The 14,775-nt window shown below is 46.2% G+C and overlaps 1 protein-coding gene across 2 annotated transcripts in view; it reads right to left on the bottom strand.

Annotated features, from left to right (window-relative positions):
• Positions 1–14,775, bottom strand: part of STK4 (serine/threonine kinase 4) — a 279,445-nt gene that overhangs the window by 226,966 nt on the left and 37,704 nt on the right. The window contains exon 11 of one of the 2 annotated variants that reach the window (XR_008974272.1): positions 7,824–8,235. Coding sequence is in view for 1 of the 2 variants with exons in the window: in XM_057424631.1 (XP_057280614.1) it covers positions 8,077–8,235 (159 nt within the window). In the remaining variant the exon portion in view is untranslated. Of the gene's footprint in view, positions 1–6,770; positions 8,236–14,775 lie in introns of those variants that run through there. The other variant, XM_057424631.1, reaches the window with a different exon arrangement.

Below are 14,775 nucleotides of genomic sequence, written 5' to 3'. Positions count from 1 at the left end.
AGGGGGTCACACTGTTCCAGGTATCACCTCTCCCTGGGTGCTGATGCTCTCGCCTTTCCTCTGCAGGGAGGGAGCACCCCAATGTCTGCAAGAGGCCAGGGCAGAGGGGACCTTGCTCTGCTCCTCCTCACTGCAGCCTCTGGGCACCTCACAGCCGGCAGGGAGATCCACCCAGAGCACCAGGCCCCCTTCCTGCCTGGATCCCCAGCCTGTCTGAGCACACTGGGGGCTGCTCCCAGCACAGCATTAATTCCCTATGGAGTTTTCCCTTCACCTCCCATTCTCTGTTTGGAAACTCGTGGCTCCTTTGTGCACAGAGGAGTACACCCTGTATTGCAGTGCCAGTCTTGAGCAGGAGAAATGTGCTCCCTGCAGTCACTCCATCAGCCCCAAAATAGGTGGATGGCTGCAGGGTGGCCCCAGGCTCCTGGATCCTGGTGTTTGCCATGGGTTGTTCTGGCTGGCTTTCGGCACAGCCACAGTTGCGGTGCTGGCTCTGCCTGTAGCCATCTGCTCATCACAGGGAAGAAAAGACAAACCAGTGCCAGCATGAACCCCAGTGGGATGCGGGGAGGGGTCCCCAAGGAGCAGTGGTGTGGGACGGGGGGTGCTCACCCTCCTGGCATCATAAGTCTTCCAGTAGTGACAGTCTGTGGTCCGCTCTGCGCTCGTTCTTACTGCAAGCTGGGACTGGTGAGCAGCATCGTCTGCTCCAACCAGCTCCCACTGCACTGTTACTTGAATAAAGGAAGGAGTTTCCCCTTCTCTCCGTAAGTATTCCAGTAGCAAACTGTATTAAAATGTGAAGACTGAATTACATGTATTAATTAAAAAGCATTATGCAAATAATAAAGAGCATGTAAATTAATTTTCTATCTATGCATGGGATGCATACTGTATATTTTATTAAAGACCTAAGTGACCCACTTTGCACGCTGGTTTTGTTTCGTGGTGGTGTGGGGCTGGGCTCATGGTTGGTGCAAGCAGCCCTGGGAAACAGATGGGATAATCCATCCCTGTGAGCCATCTCCAGCACCCTCTTGGTGCACGGGAGAGCTCCCACTCATACAGCCCCTGCCTCATCCCTGTCCCAGTGGTGGGTGATAGTCTTTGTGCCTGGACCACTGGAGCCGTCCCTGATGGAGAATTCTGGATAACCCCTCTCCTTGGAGGTCCAGTGAATGGGACATCCCAGGAATGCGAGGGAATTGGTTGGAGGCAGCAGGCTCCAGGAAGAGCAAGAATCTGCAGAAGCACACACACTGTGATCAGCAGCACCCAGGGGCATGAGAGCTGAGCTGCCAGTGAGAACTAAACCAGTGCTGGGAGCCGAGGAGCAGCAGTTGCTATTCCCCCTAATAGCCACTCTTGTACAAAGAAACTCATTTTATGCCCAGGCTCGTGGGTTATGTCTGGGGCTAAAAGGAGAAAAGGCTCCGTTTCCAAAGGAAATACAGCTTACAGCTCAAGTAGCAAGAGTCCTTTGCTTAACTTGGTTAAACACCGGTTCAGGCACCCCTTTGTCAGCAGGAGGCTGGAGGATGTATGCGTGTTCCCAATGGCTCTCAGCTGCAAAGACAAAGCTCAGCTCAGCTTCCAGTGTCCAGCCAGCAAACTGCCCACGACAGGGACTGCGGTCACCAGCAGGTGAGGGCTCTCACTGATAAAGCTACATCACCACAGGCTGCTTCTGGCCACCACTGCTTGTAGCTCTGAGAAGTTCCTTAGCCCCTTGGAAGGTTTAGAAGAGCCCTAAGGAGAGCACTGCACAGCACCAGGCTGCCTAAGGAAGAAAGGCCTTGGCACCTGCAGGGGGTTTTAAGCCTTTGGAGCAGAGGCTGAGCATCTCTCATAGGATGAGCAAGCCCAGCACCAGCTCTCTGCAGAGAGCAGATATCCCACCGGCATGTGCAGCGTCTGCAAGGGGGTGGCTGCTCTCTGGGAGCTGGTTCTCCACTGTTTCAGGGGGTGTAGTTTGTGCCCCTTTGGCTTTATCCTCCTTCATCCTGAAGGCAGCAGAGAAAGTTGAACTGGCTCCTGATGCAGCCTCTCCGATGCTCTGAAATGGGAGGGTGTTTCTGGGCTGTGTGTCTGCAGGGGGGTGGCTGGGCAGGGGAAGACTTACTGCTGCTCTTCCTGTGCCAAGCACATTCCTCTGCTAGATGTGATAGGAGGGGAAGGCTGAAAACAGAGTTTAATCTTTATTCCTTTTGAGGGTTTTTCCATTAAAAAAACCCCAAAGCCCCACCTGCTGCTAATCTTTCCAAGGCAAAAGCTTCCCTAACGTGGGGGTTCAAAGCAAGGCATTGAAGGACATCCCACGAGCCCCCGGGCTGCCCTTGGAAGGGACTGCTGTGTGAGAGCTCCAAGCTCGGGTTTGGGAAAGCCATGGAAGATGTTTTCTTTTTTTAGGCTCCTGCTCTCGGTGAAGACATCAGGATTTGAATGGCTCTGAGTAACTGCACCAGGAAAATCCTCCCACTGCTCTGCAGGCAGATCTAGCAGAGCTCGAGCTCTGCAGAGCAGGGAAGAACTGGGTGCAGGAAGGTGCCCAGCAGCAGAGGAGTGGGTGATCACAGCCCACGTTCGCGTTAGGAAGGCACTTCTGCGCAGCGATGGCTTGCCAGGACTGGTCTGACTTGCTATTTCTAAGGCAAGTAGGAAATTCATGTTCTTTTGCTAATTCCTAATCAGTTTTCCCGAGAGTGGCTGCGTTTTCACTTGGCACAGTGGGTAAATCAATTACCTGCTTTCATCAGGTTATTTCTACAGAAGCTGCTCCCCACAATCACAAAGCGATTGATGAAAGAGGGAATTTTGCCTCCTGGGAATGGTCAATGAGGAGTGACCTTATTAAGCTCTTTTGTGCAGTGGAGAATTAGACACCTCTGCACAAAGAGACAAAGTAAACATCATTACTTTGGTTTAAAACTTCTTTTCCCTTGCCAGCTTCCCAATCTGTGACGACCCTGAGCACAGGCTGTGCGCTCAGCTGGGTATGGGAAAACTGGGAGATTTTAAAGGGATGGTTCCGTAGGGAGGGAAGACTCCTCAATGGCAGCGTTTCTGGGATGTCCCCTGCCCACAGGATCTTGATCTCAGCAGAGTTCAGGGGGTCAAAAGTCAGTGCTTGAGCAGGTCCGCATTGAATGAGCACTACTTGTAATTCCTGTATTGTCTCTTAAATTTAAAAGGCAATTAAATCACTTCCAGTGTGGAAAGAGCCCATGGGTATTCCCTGGTTTGATTCTTCAGAGCTTTGCCAAGGTGATAAATGCAATGAAAAGTTGCCCGCTCTCAGGTCAGGGCTGTCAGCCAGCACTCAAAGCATTTCTCTAAAGCATGTGCTCAGACTCTTTTGGCCTGTGGACAAGAGGAAATGGGACAAAAGGAGGGTGTAGGAAAGAGTAGCCGGGCATAAAGGACACTGGCACAGCAATACCTGGACCTTAGTACTGATGATTATTATGTGAGGAGGAAAACTGCTGGTGCTACAGGCTCCGTGGAAAGTTGACTTCCCCCCACCCCGGGGATGAAAAAACTGGCTAAACATCAGCCTCAGCTCATGGCTGCCTGTCAGTGTTGGGTTTGTTACTTGTATGGGACTAACACTTGTGCAAGAAGGTGCCCTACTCCAGCATGAAGGGAGTGCAGGGCAACACTCCCCTGGTATGGCTGCAGTGCTGGCAGGGCAGCCCTTCCTTCGTGCTGGGGCTCCACAGCAGCCTGTGGTGCTGCTGAGAAATGCAACCTCTGCAGGCTTTCCCGGTTACTAGAGGTGCCCGCAGTCTCCCTCCCTCTGGTTGCCACGCTCCTTCCTCTAACATTTAAAAGCTCACATCTATTTTGTTTCTTCCGGGATTGCTAAACCAAGGCTGACTCCTGAATGAATTCTGGATCTCGGCTTCGGTTAGTCATCCCTCCAGGACAGATTTAGTAACGGCTCAGGGAAACCACGTAGAACCCAGCAGTTCTCCATGGAAGGCAGCTCCCACTCACTGTCAGCTTCATCTTTGTCTGAGCTAGAAAGCTGAAAGCGCAGCCAGTCAGCGAGGGTACGGAGTGTGAGCCTCCAGCCTCACCTGGTGCGAAGGGAGGCTGATAAACTCACACGTACCCAGTCCCAAACCCGACTGCAGGCGTGGCGAGGTTGCTGCAGTGTGAAGTGACAGAGCAGAGACAGCACACAGCCACGGCAGAGCTCATCGTGCCTGTCTGCTGGGCACTCTCTGGGGCAAACGAACCTCCTGCGTCTGCAGCTCCAGGAAGGGCTGAGAATGCTTCTGGCTGCAGGGAAACTGTCCACAATGTGTCCTGGTGAAGTGCCATGGAGCCGGCAGCACACGAGCCTGCCCCTGAACTGGAGCAAAGCTCTCACACTGGGGGGCTGGAGCAGCTCAGGGCTCTCTCAGCCAAGCTGAGAGAGCTGGGCTGGGGCAGCCTGGAGAAGGCCCAGGGAAGACCTCAGAGCAGCTCCAGTGCCTAAAGGGGCTGCAGGAAACCTGGAGGGGGGCTTGGGACAAGGGTCTGTAGGGACAGGACAAGGGGAATGGCTTTAACCTGCCAGAGGGGAGACTGAGATGAGCTCTTAGGCAGAAGCTCTTCCCTGTGAGGGTGCTGAGGCACTGGCACAGGGTGCCCAGAGAAGCTGTGGCTGCCCCATCCCTGGCAGTGTTCAAGGCCAGGTTGGACACAGGGGCTTGGAGCAAGCTGCTCTAGTGGAAGGTGTCCCTGCCCATGGCAGGGGTTGGAGCTTAATGAGCTTTAAGGTCCCTTCCAACACAAACCAGTCTGGGATTCCTCTTGAGGTGCAGAATCAGCAACGTTCTAAGGCCAAAGAGCTGCCTGTATAAAAACGTGTATCTGACAGGTTTACTAATTGTGTGCTCCTACAGAACTTTGTATACCACAGGCTGACCAGAGGCATGCCATGTTAAAACTTGTCCTCATAAGCAATAATACACCAGAGTGGTTTAATGCATAAATATGAGTCACCACACTGATGTTTTCAGGTAAAGAGTGTTTATTTGCACCTTAGAACAAATAAGGCAAGGTATGTGAGAAAGATCAAACAAAATCTCCTGTATCAAACTCAGAGGAATGCAATAAAAGTTACTGTTTCATACATATACAAACTAATGACCCAACACTATTATATACAAACAGCCAGATCTTACAAAATAGCATTTCAAGTCAGCACTTTATGCCAGTGTTGCTAATTTCTTTGTTACAAAAAAAGTTAAAGCTACAAACTTCACATTTTTAAGTCTCACATGACTGACATCATCAGTATCTCTGGGTTTTAGAAGCAAAGACAATGGTTTGTCCAGAACACTTTCAGCAATGCAGATGGGCCCAAGGAGCACATGAACGGAGCTTCACAATTCAGCAGGCTTTCTGCTCAAGAACCTTGTCGGAACAGCTTTCCCTGATGGAACAAGCCTTGGTCTTAGCCTAGAGGGCTCTGAGAAGTGAGCAGGTATTTATGCTCCCAGCCACTCTACAAAGGGACCAAAAAGGGAATTATTCTCTCTAACAGATTGAAAAATCAATGGAGAAAATAATTCCTCTTCATTAGAGCTCCAAGCGCAAGAAACACCATCAAGTCTCAGCCACTGCAAGCATTTAAGAAAGGTTCAAAGACAGTTAAGCCATTGGACCAGTTTTACTTATTTTGGTTCATTTGCTGTACTTTAAGACAATCACATCAGCAAAGCAGAGTATTTCCAGAGTGCTTACATTCAGTTACAGCAGTCTCAGCTTGCATATTCTGTAAATAAACACCACCCTGTGGTGTTTCACCTAAAACTGGGGTTTTCTAATGCCCTCCGATCACTAGAAGGTTACCTACACAGTGCAGAGGTAAAACTACTCCAAGTAGAATCTGCTTGATCCACATGCAGGCAGTGCACCATTTACCATGTCACATATCCACAGGTTGGGCCAGATCCATCCAAGTGACTAATGCAAGATCCAACACTTGGTCAGGGAAATCCCTCCTCAGATGCAGGATTTTCTTTGATGCAAAGGACACTCATAATGAACACACGCCCAGGGCAAAACGTACTGCACAGGTTCCAGACGAGCACTGTGTGAGCCCTGATGTTCACAACAGCACTTCACCAGACCGCACTGGAAGGCCCAGACTAAGGGATTTTAGTCTGTGAACAACAATGAAGTTTTAATTACCTGGCTTCGCCAACTCAAAACTTGCCCAACACTTGAGGCTATCAGCTCACTGGTTATCCCAGGATGGACTCTTCCTTCAGCACCCTAGCTACACTGCTTACTGCCTCCCCTTGCCCTTAGGGACAACTGGTTTGCTGGTCTCCAGAACAGCTCTGTTCACACTGTGGATCAACTGAGACAAACGGATGCAACCAGATCCGCAGAGGGGGTAAAAATGGCTTGGTTCCTTTCACAGCAATGGAGAATACCTGTTAACAGTAGCCAAGAGTCTGCCCCAAGGGGCACAAAGAGCCTATGGAGGCATGAAATGAACACTTCACCTCTCTAGCAGCACTTGATTCAGGAGACACTGCTATTTAGTTTAAGTATCTAGGTAATGTATCAAGGCCTACTGCAGAAGAGTGACACGGAAACTGTTCCATCAGAGTGAAAATAAAAATAAATCAGTAGAAATACTTGCTCTGTCCAAATATTTCATCATAGGCTAAATACAGCTAAACCTACACACCTCTGTGTTACAGCCCACGGGGCAGAGGCACCACTTGGTCTCTGCCCTGCGACGATGTTCTTTGCTTCTTCCATTTCACTCTCCACTCTTCTGGTGTGAGTTAATTGCACCACCCTCACAGCGATTGTACACGCTGGGGCATGTTCACTGATTGAGCTATACCAGGCAGGAACATCAGGGAAATTTGAAGAAAGAACACAAGATCGTCCAGAGGAACTGGAAGATAAGAGATACAATCTCTCCCAGTAGGGCATCAGTAATTGTCTTCTCATCCAGATCAACTCCGCCTTCTCTCCACCACCATAAATGCACATCTTTGTTAATTCAACAAAGTCTTCACTTCCAGTTCAACTTTTCTGATGTGCTAAACCCTGCAGAAATGTGAAGGATTGTGAAATTAAGTTTTTATTCCAGCACCTAAAGATGTAAATCCAAAATGAAGCCTACAAAACGTTTCACAAACTGTGGAGATTTTTAAGTCCTCTCAGACACAGCAGAAGTACCTAATTCCTGAGAGAGGTTCACACAACTTCCACCCATTCCAATACTGCTTCCTTTTCCCAACACTCCACCGTCAGCAGGGTCTCCCTGAAGGACATTTCCAAGCAGACAGATGAGGGGGAATGAGATCACCAACTGGCTTTTGGTTTTAAGTCGGTGTGGATTTTAAATTGCAGAATGCAATTTCTGATGGAGGCACAACATGCTTTATCTACTCGTATCAATTCATAATGTACACAAAAAGAGGACAAAACTGAGGTCTTGAAGAAACCACACTTGCTTAAAGCACACAGTGTAAGGCATGGGGCTTATTACAGGCTTTTAAAATGAGATTTCAGTTTCTTTCAAAAGGCTGGAACAGTTTGAACGTGTTCTCACCTGCTCTCTCCGGTGACCTAAAACTCATCAGTACCTTAACAGTAGAAAGTTACAGCTAAGAGCTTGAAATTGAGTCTGTGCATTCACAAAGAAAAACAACCAAACAAAACCCCCACAAAAGATGCAGCCGTTAAATACCACAATCCATATTAACTTAAAACCAGAATGGACTACTGAAAGTTCAGCTGAAAAGAGAGCGAGCCAACTTCCATTAGCCTATTTCTACCTGTTCCTCCCATTTAAAAACAACCCCCCCTAAAAACAGTAACAAAACTCCTTCGGAATAATGTTTTAAATATATGTCTAACATTAAAACATACCATCAGGATTTTCCACTTAATGGCATTCCTGAGTTCACAAAAGGTGCTATGGAAAAATAAATGAGCAGAAGTATTGCCCTCTATTTTTTGCTAGCGTATTTCAATAGAAATCAATCTGTTTAGTAGTCATAAAAGCAAGAGGCTGATTGTTTGAGGATGGAGGAATATTCTACTGGTGGCTCAGAAGTTCTGCTGCCGCCGCTTCTTGGCTTCAATGGCGTCAAGGATCGGCTGCCGCTTCGACTGGTACTTCTGGCGAATCTCTTCAATCTCCTGCTCCATCATGGGGTCCAGGGCTGAGAGCCTCCTCTGAAGTTCATCAACACTCCAAGTCTTCAGCTAGCAGGGAGACAAAAGAAGAACAGACATCAGCATCACTGCAGCCACCGTCCACACATCTATGGAGATTCTGCTGCCCAGCTGATGGTCACAACACATCTTCCAGTAGAAGAAGGGGGAACAGTTCTGCTCCAGACTGCTGCCCTCAATGAGACTGGCATGAGCCTCAGGATTCTGGGCTGCCCTTGCTCATTTTACAGGCACATTACATGCTCTGTTTAGTGACAGTGAGAGTGTACAAACCCAGGGAAATGTGTCCCACATTAGTTGCTTTTCTAACACTTCATTTTGCAGGCTTACAACAGAAATGCTCCTTGAGGTGGAACAGAAGCAAAGTTCTCTCCCCCTCCCCTTTCTACTAAACTTCCTTCTGGCAAGTGACAAAAGGATACAGAATCATAGAATCACAGAATGGTTTGGGTTGGAAGAGATCTTATGATCATCCAGTTCCAACCGCCTGCCACAGGCAGGGACACCTTCCACTGGAGCAGGTTGCTCCAAGCCCCTGTGTTCAACCTGGCCTTGAACACTGCCAGGGATGGGGCAGCCACAGCTTCTCTGGGCACCCTGTGCCAGCACCTCAGCACCCTCATGGAGAAAAACTTCTTCTGATGTCTAATCTAAATCTCCTCTCTGTCAGTTTAAAGCCATTTCCCCTTGTCCTGTCACTACCTGCCCTTGTCAAAAGTCTCTCTCTAGCTTTCTTGTAGGTGAACAGGAATTAAAAAAATCATTCACTTAAGTTGCATTTATGCACAATCTGTCTGAACCTCAACCATGGTGAGGAACCCCAGAACACACAGAACAGGTCAGTTTGGGTCAGCCTCATACTGATACAGTATGCAAGTACAATTTGTATTTCATGGTACACGTGGAGATGTCAGGCTCGTGCAGACAAGCTTCCCTTCACTGAATTCCCTATCTGCCTGCCCTTTGTTTAATTGGCTCTCTTGTGTGTGCCAGTTTGGTGAGAACTGGCACAGGAAGTTTTATTCTGAGATTAGAGATGCCAAGCATGACCTGGGCCAGTCTAGGATCTCCACAGCTACACCCTTTACATAACAGTATAACCTGTGGAACACACAAGATCTTAGGATAATGCTAAGAAGTACAGACACTGGAAGCGCTTCAGATGTTCACCCAGGCAGCAGTCCTGTTCCCATCCAAGGCCACGTGATTCCCAGAAACACAGGAGGGCTTTTGGGGAACAAAGAAGTGTCAATTTTTAGACTTTCAACAAATGATGTAATTGAGTGACTTATCTTTACTTCAGCTAAATGCAAGCGATGCTGCTGTCCTGGTTTAGCTCTTAAATTAGTCAGCTACTGCAGTTATTCTTCAAGCTATTTCTGAATCAAAAAACACAACAAAATGCTTGATGCCTGTTCTAAGGCAATAACTGAATTACTGGCTATTTAATGGCAGTTTACATCAGTCCTTACAATGTATAGAAACACTAAAATATGGAAATCCTGATCCTTATTCCTTTTACTGGAAGAGATCCCAGTCCCCAAACCACAAAGTCATCTGCTAGCAGATATCTCACAAGGTCATTTGAAATTTTTCAGCATATTCTGCTAAATGAGGTATTTCCTGGTTGCAGTTACAGGATCACAAATCCACATTAATAATCCAGGCACACACAGAGCAAAACCTTTCCTGCAAGGGTACACAGTCTTTGGGTCTCTCCAATCAGGCAACTGTTCATTAGAAAGACAAAGCACTTCCTCCACAAAGCTATACATTATTTAAACACATTAATGCAACTTTACTAGACAGCAGTTTAAGTTGATGCATGGCACCAGTTGCCTTTTCACACTAATTTATTATGGAGCAGGTAATTATTCAACATTTCCCTTCCTCACAGTCCAAGGAATTGAACAGTCAAATAAAAATGCAGAATAGAAAACATTAATTCAAGTACTGAACACATACACTAAGCAGCTATAGTGGAAAAAAATGGCTGCCATGTCTTCCACAGTACCCAGTGCTAGACTACTGAGTTTGGGAATAGATCTAATAGACCTTGCTCATGGCTTAAACCAACTACGAGATGTCAGAAATTCTCCTAGGGCTGTAACCTTCCATGGATGCCCTTTGAACCTTCTCCAACACCCTCCTAAAGTGCTGGGTGCTGCCTACAGGCAGAAAAAAATTGCCAGAGTTGGCAGACCAGAGGGCAGAGCAGATTTGCAGTGATGGTCTTTCCCTATTAATGTACTGGAACATGATTTAGCATCCCAGGGCATCCTTCATCAATAATGACACACAAAGTCTTTCTGCTAACTGTAAGCAACTACCTGCCAAGGGATGCAATGGTTTTGACAACTCCTGGGACTATGTTTGTCAGGACAGATGGCAAACAGTATGGAAGATGCTTAGAGTACAGCTAAGTCTGGAGTGGGCAAAAGCCTACAGATATATATCAATATGAACACATCGAGCTGTGGGTTACCTGCACAGTGGGTGATGCAGAACAAAGTACTGCATCTTAAGGAGACGATGTACTCCTTACAGCTGCTTAAGGAGACTGATGACAGGTTAAACAGAACGGGGATAATGGGAGAAGGAAGTGAGGAGAGTCGATGCAATGAAAAATCTAAGAGCACAGAAAAACATCGTGCAATGCTGTGTGCTTATGAGGATTAATTAATTACAGAGTTTTCATCGGGAATAATGTCAGTGTGGCCGGGAACGCCATGCTACCCCTGAGAGAGGAAGAAAAGCCAAAGGGCAACACTAGTAAAGGTCTAGAACGTGACTGTTCACCAGAGATGAGCTGATGAGAGACTGACAAGCGTCCAATGACTAATGAGAGCCAGAGCCCACGCAGCTGCAGAGGATGCTCAGCCCTCTGCTCTCACTGTGCAAACAACATGAGCCCTGGGACCCAGATGGGCTGGTGCTCAGTTTGTCCTTCCACCTGCACATGCATCTTTAAAGGCACAAAAAAAAAGAGAACTGTTTATACCTGATGGCCTTTGCTTCACTTCACTGCATGACACTTCACTGTAAACCCATGCCACAGACAGACTCACTCCCAGAAATGAAGTTTTTAAACTCCAGCATATCTGTCTCTGCAGTGGCAGACTCCTGGGATACTGACATTATTCTCTTAGAGAAATGCCAGAAGCAAAATAAGAAGGACAAGGACAGAGCACCTCCTGACAGACAGTTATTTAGGGTAAAGTCTCAGTGCTGAACAGCTGCAATTAGAGCTGGTTTTAACCACAGGCTCAGTCCTATTCCTCTGCTCACTTCTCCTCAACAGTTCTGTGTAAGAAGTCTAAATGTCTTTGTAAAAGCTATCTGTTTTCATCCACAGTGATCAAATAGCTAGGACAAACTTTTAAAGGAAGGAATCTCATTTCAAATGTAAAGACTGATATCAAACACTTGTTCTAAGGTTGATCAAACACGTTATTGACAGGGAGAGGAGGCAGAGATGCGAAACTGTTCAAGCAATGTCGTACGTGCAGAAAGCTGGTTTTTAACCATTTCATGAAGAGTGTATTTTTTCTCAAGGTTTTGAGAACAATCCTAACTCAGTAAAAATGCCCAACTGAAGACAAACACCTGAGGTGCAGCGTTCACCTGAAAACCTTACCGCCACGAGCTGTTCGCTGTTCGTCAGGCTGCAAACACCACTAACAGCAACATCATGTCTTAATATGCTGATGATTTTTACTATGTCATTCAGATGGACGTATATAATTACGTCTATCAGAAAGACATAACCTACAGCCTTTCTATGCATATGCAGTAATGGTGGGCAAATCAGGAACAGATCCTTTGATCTACAATTTCCTCCTAAAGGAGCAGCAAGCTATTCATGACATCCCTTTGCCAGCATTTCAGACTTGCAGATAACGACTCCACTGAACGTTCACCTCAGCAACTTCTGAGTTCCCATCGTTTCAAATCAGTGTTTTAAAAATAGGGAGAAAGCATTTGTTATAGTCAGGTAAAAATGTCACTGCAACACGATATTCTACTGAATGCAAAAATCGAAGCAGCAAAAGGAGAATAAATAAAGGCTCTCTGCAGACATGTTAGAGAGAGCCACAGGTTCGATACTCAAGGGCACCATGGTCTGAAATTGATACCTATGCATGTCTGTTCTGAGCAAGAGGCAGTCTAAAAACCTGCCACAGTATTATTAAACAGACCATGCCAGATTTATGTTTCACACAAGATCTACTGCAAAACACAAAGCCTAAAGAATGAGCTCAGCCCTTCCCTGTCCCCAGGAAAAGCAAACCAAAAATAAGTGAAAAATTTCTGAATTAGAGGCTAATGCAAATGATTTTAGTTCTCTTGTACCCATAGCCCATACACTGAAGAGCACCCATGCCTGGTTTTCCTACGACAGGGTCTATAGATTGACCAGTTTGGAACCTACCATACTCCTCCAGTCCCTCAATGGCCCTTCAGCAGTACAAGGTCACCACTGCCCCAGACCAATCTGAACTACTGGCACTAATACAATGCCCAGTAATCCCCAAGTCACTTCAGCTATCATTCTTATTTGCTTCTCTACCAAAAAACACTGCCAGCAAAATCCTCTTGCTGCATGAATTATGAGCATCAAATAGAAACGGAGCTGTTTCCCAGCAGCTTTCACACATTTCTCGCCCAACAAAGACTTTCGGCAGAGCACTAACTTACCAGCTGCACAGGAATCAAAAATATTATCTTGGGGCAAGCAAAAAACATGTTCCTCCTGCAACTTTCCTCTTACTTGCTGACACTGAATCTGATCCCTAGATTTAGCACAAAGCCTTTTTTCTTTGCACCTTTGCAATGTTTCATGCTATCTGGGCTTTGATTTTAAATACTATCTTGAAGTCCTGAAGCTTGTGGCAAACGCAAACCCTGTTTCCAGCGAGGGGAAGCAGTTGCTCTACAGTCATCTTTCAAATGTGCAGATGGATCCTGGCTTCTGGAACAAAACTGGAATATATATGACATGGGTGAGATGAGGTTATTTTCCTCACAGTGGAAGGATTTGAACAGTTTTGCAGGAGGAGGAGATTTTCAAGTCTTGATGTACTGCAGATCCTGCAAATAAAATTAGGAAGTTGTTCTCTCCTTCCTCAGCCCTCCAGTCATACCCCTTTACCACAATATCTGAGTTCAAACACTTGTCTTCCACATACTCACACAGAGTGTTCTCTGAATATCCTCCCACCTTTACCACCAGTAGCCTGTGGCTTTTTAGAAGGGGAACACCCAGCTGCAGCAGTCTGTCTGCCTTTCACTCAAATATTCCAGGTGGCACTTACTGCTTAACATAACTTGATGTCAAACTTTCAGGTTTTAAATAGCCTTTGGAAAAACTGGCTTCAACAATTATCACTTCATAAGGGGCAGTGGGAGTTTGAAGACTAAAATACAGAAGTAATAAAATTGCAGCTTCCCACGCTACACTGGGAAATAAATTTTTAGTAGAAAAGACATGAGTTAGATGGGAACTAAAGACAAAACAAATTCATTGTCTATTTAGCATAGCTTTTGTTGTTTTATCTTCCTTTTCTGCCTAGTTTTATGCTGCAATCTGTCAGTTCTTGACTGCATGCCCAGTGATCAAAGCCCCCCAAAGAAACTGAAGGCATCTTGAGTCATATTAGTAAGGAGCACAACTTTTCATCTAGTTGTGTGTATTTAGACAAGCAAAATCTAAACATGACTTGAGAAGGGTTTTTATCCAAACCAAATTACCTAAGCTATGCTAAACATTAAATGCCAAATAGGAATTTGCTGCTAGAGATAATGAAAAGTAGCAAGAAGCAACTTTGGAAAAACAAAACCAAATCGAACCAACCAAACTGGGACTACGACTGTATGGAAACACATCTGAGCCACTCACAGAAGGCAACTGATCACGTTTAACACCAGAAGTGGCTACGTACCAGAGATAAGCACAGCAGAATTCCTACAAGTAGTCTATTAAGTGTTCGGACGTCCTTTGGGATGCAAGGCTCTTGACAGAAGAGATTGATTAAACTCTCACTTCACTTGACCTTGGCTATCAGCAATGCTATCAAGATGTTTCCCTTCCAATAAAAACAAGGGCATACTTGCAGTTCCTCGCCACGATCCTGCAGATCAGCTTGATGCGCTTCCACCTCAACTTCTGAACTTTTCTTCTATCACCTCCTGAAGCAGAGTTTTATTTTTGGGAGGCAGTCACCCATTGGATGCCACTTGCTGCAACTATTTGTAGCAACCACCTCGGAGCATAATTCAGCCTGCAGCATGCGGGAGTGCATGGGTGCCATAGAAGACCATAAGCTAAGGAGAGGTGTCAAATCTCAGGGATTCATGAATGCGAGCTCTGACAAGTGTAAGAACTGAGATTATTCTGGAATTAGCCTTCTGTAACTTGAAAGACTGGTTAAACACAGTAACAATTAAATGCTCCTATCAAATATACTCTGAGGGAACAGATTACTGAATAGTACTATGCACTTTTTTTAAACCAGCAAAAAAAGCATTCAATTTCTCTGGCCAAAATTAAATGTAGAGGGTGATTTCTCA

Source organism: Pezoporus wallicus, unplaced genomic scaffold (assembly GCF_028554395.1).
Source record: "Pezoporus wallicus isolate ANWC-B61680 ecotype Strahan unplaced genomic scaffold, APGP_CSIRO_Pwel_v1 contig_11996, whole genome shotgun sequence".
NCBI lineage: Eukaryota > Metazoa > Chordata > Aves > Psittaciformes > Psittacidae > Pezoporus > Pezoporus wallicus.
This window is presented reverse-complemented; position numbering and strand designations above follow the sequence as displayed.